Raw genomic sequence first — 4,977 nt, 5'->3', positions numbered from 1 at the left:
GGCAAAAAAGTAAACAGGACAGATTTTTTTTCCTTTTGCTGTGCACTCTTAACTCACAAGTAGTGTTGCTTTGTGCCAGAGAAGTGCTTGTTTTGAGATATATGGCATGTTCCAGCTTTTACGGAAGTCTAGGTCATATTCTTAAAATGGGTTCTGAACTGGCAGCAAGGAGTATAGATCAGTTCTTTATGAAAAAGTTTCATTGTAATATGGCACTTCTGAGCTAACACTTCTCCCTCTGCCTTCTCTCCAAGGGTCCAATAGCAAGCTGACCATCTGTCTATAAAGAAGAATTTGATATGTATGAACAGTTCAGCTTTTAATCTAGTTGGAAACATTCTGCACACTAGTGTAAAATACTCTTAGAAAACTTACCATGACAGTTTTATGAATGGATTCCATTGTAAATTTAAACTTTGAAATAGAATTTATGGACTATGCTTAATGCTTAAAAGGGGAATCAACTGGAACAGGTATCTTGAAAAGGCTCTGCAGTTTATGAATAGAGAAAAGCCAAGTTTTGCTTTGTACTTCAGAAAAAGATTTCTTGATTGAAGTAATTTGTTCCCTTCCACAGTGATGATGAGAAAGAGAAAGAGAAAGAGAAAGAGAAAGAGAAAGAGAAAGAGAAAGAGAAAGAGAAAGAGAAAGAGAAAGAGAAAGAAAGAAAAAGAAAAAGAAACAAAAGAAAAAGAAAAAGAAAAAGAAAAAGAAAAAGAAAAAGAAAAAGAAAAAGAAAAAGAAAAAGAAAAAGAAAAAGAAAAAGAAAAAGAAAAAGAAAAAGAAAAAGAAACAAAAGAAAAAGAAAAAGAAAAAGAAAAAGAAAAAGAAAAAGAAAAAGAAAAAGAAAAAGAAAAAGAAAAAGAAAAAGAAAAAGAAAAAGAAAAAGAAAAAGAAAAAGAAAAAGAAAAAGAAAAAGAAAAAGAGAAAGAGAAAAAGAAAAAAGATGAGGGGAAGGGGAAGGGGAAGGGGAAGGGGAAGGGGAAGGGGAAGGGGAAGGGGAAGGGGAAGGGGAAGGGGAAGGGGAAGGGGAAGGGGAAGGGGAAGGGAAAGGGGAAAGAAAGTATACACAAAAATAATACAATTTCATGCATTAAAGTATGTACATAATAACAAATATGCAATAATACAAAAGAAACAGGAAAACATTATTTACTTTTAGAGCAACACCATTTCAGGAAGTTTAAAGAATTGGATGTTTAAAGAACTAGAAGTTTATTTTGACCTTTGCATGATAGTACAGTGCAACTGGCACTGGTTTGTCCCAACAAAGAGAAAGAATCTTTATTAATTATTAAATATTATTTGTTGCAGGAAGCACGGTCGAAAGCACGACAGACACACAGTAGAGTCAGATCATGCTCCATTTTATTGCCCGAATAGCCTAACTTTTATAGAGAACTTAACAGGGGTGGACAGTGTTTCACACAAGATTATTGGTCAAAAGCACTCAGACAAACAGCTACAAGAAAACAACCCCACCTGCAAGAAAACAACCCCCTTGTGATTAGCAGTCACATAGACCTTGTCCTTGAGGCCAGCTACTGGTAACAATATTTTCCTGAATTCCTCAATTGGGCGATGTGGGAACACTGTCATGGGAACTTCTCATAGTTGCCCTGGTAGCTTGGTTTGCTCAGCTACAGCAAGCCATGGGATTTTTGCTGTTTCAAGAAATCCCTCAACAATTCCCCCTTCTTCTTTTGAGCAAACCAAGCCTGACACAGCAGTTTTACAAGTAACTCTTTAGCTATACTTACAACACACAACGATGATTACCACCACCATAAACCAAATCCTTAATCCCCTTGTGATTAAACCCAGCAACCATCTACACTTTGTTTCAAACAAGTCAGTGAACCATTGATTGAAAGGATTGATACCATATTGAATCTTTCTCATGTGCTCTTTCAGGAAAGTAATGGATTTGTGAATTGACACATTATGATCAAAAAGGTTTAAACAGTACATTCCCTTAAAGTCCTCACACCCATTCCTTTGAGCCAAAAGCAAGATGTCAATAGCAGCTTGATCCTGTAAAAGCAGATGTTGCAGACTATTTTGATCTGGTAACATCTCCTCAAGTATCTCTGTCGTGGCATAGGCTTGCCTCTCGGCCCAGCATACCAATTTTTCTAAGTTGTTACATGCGGCCGCAGATGCCACTCCAGGCACTGAAATTGCTAATGCCGCTCTAGCTGCAACCCCACACAATTCAACATTATCATTGCAATCCAATGCAAGCAATGTCCATTTATGTCTGGTGATCTCACGCAACTGTAACAAGCTAGGAGCAAATACAATGAGTTTATCTATGTAACATGGACATCTGATAGCATTTGCAGGGATACCTTGCCAGGCCCCATCCCCACAAATCAGAAGCACATCAGGAGGTAAGGCCAAAGCTGTACAATTGTTCCAAACACTGTAGTTGTTACCCCTTGTCTCCATGCTACAAACCCCTAAACCCTGCTTAGCAGCGTCATTGCAATCACAGGTGTTATTTGTGTCTTTGTACCAGTATGACCTTTTCCAGGTTCCTGTAGCAGGAATCATCTGATATCCACGGCTACGTTCACTTTTGTAGCCACCTTTCAGGTTGATACACATTTGACTACAGATACCAAGGTTTTGACATTTATCAATGTCTCCACAGTTTCTCTTGTCTATAAACTCAAACCCAGCTGGACAGTCACATTCATTTATGATGCATTCCTTCAGGGGCTCATCACCCCAGTCCTTGCAGTCTCTCTGCTGGTTACACACTTTATTGATATCTATGCATTCTCCACTTCTGCACTTGAATTTGCCAGGTCCAGAACACTGAATAACATTGTTACAGTTTGCTTCATCAGTGCCATACAGACAGTCTCTCACACCACTGCACTGCCTACTCCCATGGACACAGTTCCCATCTTCACATCTGAAATGGTCTGGCCTGCAGGTCCGAGAAGGGCAGTTAATTTCATCACTTCCATCCTTGCAATCAGGATCTCCATCACATCGCCACTTCTTGTGGATACATTCACCTGAGCCGCACTGCACCTCACTCGTAGCACACTTCACTGGAGGTGCAGGCTGGCGGCCACACTGCTCCAAAGATTCATCCGAGTGGTTGGAGCAGTCAGCATCATCATCACACACCCAGCTGATAGGGATGCAGGTAGAACTCTTGCACTGAAACTCATGAACACCACAGGTAGGAGGTGCACACTCCAACTCATCGCTACCATCACTGCAGTCATCTTGAACATTGCAGACAAAGCTTTTGGAAATACATTGCCCACTACTGCATGTGAATTCTGCTGCACTACAAGTCACAATGCCACAACTCTCTTCATCTTCTCCACTGTCGCAGTCCTTTTCACCATCACATTTCCAGGACACTGGGATACACTGGGTTGACTGAGGACCACACCTGATTTCATTTACCCGGCATGTTCTCGTATGACACAGCTCAGCACTCTCATCAGACCCATTTTCACAGTCCGGATCCCCATCACACTGCCATCTATTTGGCACACACTGACCACTGTTGCACACAAAGTCAGATTCAGCACACGTCTTCTTCACACAAGCACTCTCATCACTGCCATCTGAGCAGTCTTCACATTTTGCTCTAGCACCGTCGGCAGCAGTGCACAGGCCGGCGAGGGCGAGCAGCAGGCAGAGTGCCCTGCAGCGCGGCAGCGCCTGCCGCCGCCCCGCACCGTCACCTGTGTCACTTATACTACTCCTATTACCCATGCTGTTAGTGTCAGTGGCATCCTCCTGGCACCGTTTCCGTCTTTGTCGCCCCTTACTCTCCCCCTTTTCTTTTTGCCACTGACCATTCACCACAAATGGATGAGACACATGATTACTAGTTAGGAAAGAGAGTGTAACGTCTGCTATACGGCTGCAGGCCGTGCCAGCTGCAACCCTAGAAGCTGTTTGTGAACGAGCCTGACGGTGGTCATTTGGCGGTGTAATCTGCGTCTCTGCTCTCCTGCCCTGCAATAGAGCTAAATCGTCATTAATAGTCTGTAGAATGTGGCAACCCCACGGAATGTTATCCAGAAACATAGTTATAACACCGATCTGGGGACGAATAGTCTTTTTTTGCATTGCAAGATAACTTCTTATAAAAAGAATGCCAGAGAGAAGCAGCACAGCCGCTGCTGCCGCTGCCTCCATGGTTACGTCAGACAGGCTGCAGAGTCCTGATCTCCGCCCCTCTGCTCTGTGCCGACTCGCCACACGGTGAGGGTCGGCCGCCATTGTCCACTGACGCCTCTGGTCTCCCGTAGCAACTCGATCTCGGATGGCCCGTATCGCACCGCGATTCCGCGTCTCACCGCAATTCCCTTTTCCGCGTCTCTCCGCGATTCCGCGTCTCACCGCGATTCCGCGTCTCTCCGCGATTCCTTTTTCCGCGTCTCTCCGCGATTCCACGTCCCGCCGCAACTCCGTTTCCCGCGGCCCTCCGCAAATTCCACGTCCCGCCGCAACTCTAATTCCCGCGGCCCTCCGCAAATTCCACGTCCCGCCGCAACTCCGTTTCCCGCGGCCCTCCGCAATTCCACGTCCCGCCGCAACTCCGTTTCCCGCGGCCCTCCGCAAATTCCACGTCCCGCCGCAACTCTAATTCCCGCGGCCCTCCGCAAATTCCACGTCCCGCCGCAACTCTAATTCCCGCGGCCCTCCGCAAATTCCACGTCCCGCCGCAACTCTAATTCCCGCGGCCCTCCGCAAATTCCACGTCCCGCCGCAACTCTAATTCCCGCGGCCCTCCGCAAATTCCACGTCCCGCCGCAACTCCGTTTCCCGCGGCCCTCCGCAATTCCACGTCCCGCCGCAAAACCCCGTTCCCCGCGGTTTTCCGCGTGTCTCAGCGGGAATACCACGCCTCACCGTGAGTCCTGTGTACCGTGTTTCTGGGCCGGTGTCCGGTCCGCTCAAGCGCCGGTCGGATGGGCGCTCCGAAGTCCCGACGGC

General features: G+C 45.9%; 1 protein-coding gene across 1 annotated transcript; it reads right to left on the bottom strand.

The window, feature by feature from the left end:
* Window positions 1–223: 223 nt before the first annotated feature.
* On the bottom strand, window positions 224–3,738 carry LOC116496434 (very low-density lipoprotein receptor-like; the record flags this gene model as incomplete). The annotated part of the gene is made up of 2 exons (XM_032199509.1): window positions 224–280; window positions 2,461–3,738. Coding segments are annotated over 2 exons (1,335 nt in total), but the record flags the coding sequence as incomplete, so codon positions are not given.
* Between the last annotated feature and the right edge of the window lie 1,239 nt (window positions 3,739–4,977).

This window comes from Aythya fuligula, chromosome 1 (assembly GCF_009819795.1).
Source record: "Aythya fuligula isolate bAytFul2 chromosome 1, bAytFul2.pri, whole genome shotgun sequence".
Taxonomy (NCBI): domain Eukaryota; kingdom Metazoa; phylum Chordata; class Aves; order Anseriformes; family Anatidae; genus Aythya; species Aythya fuligula.
Note: the sequence above shows the minus strand (reverse complement) of the source record. Positions and strands in the feature narration are given on the sequence as shown.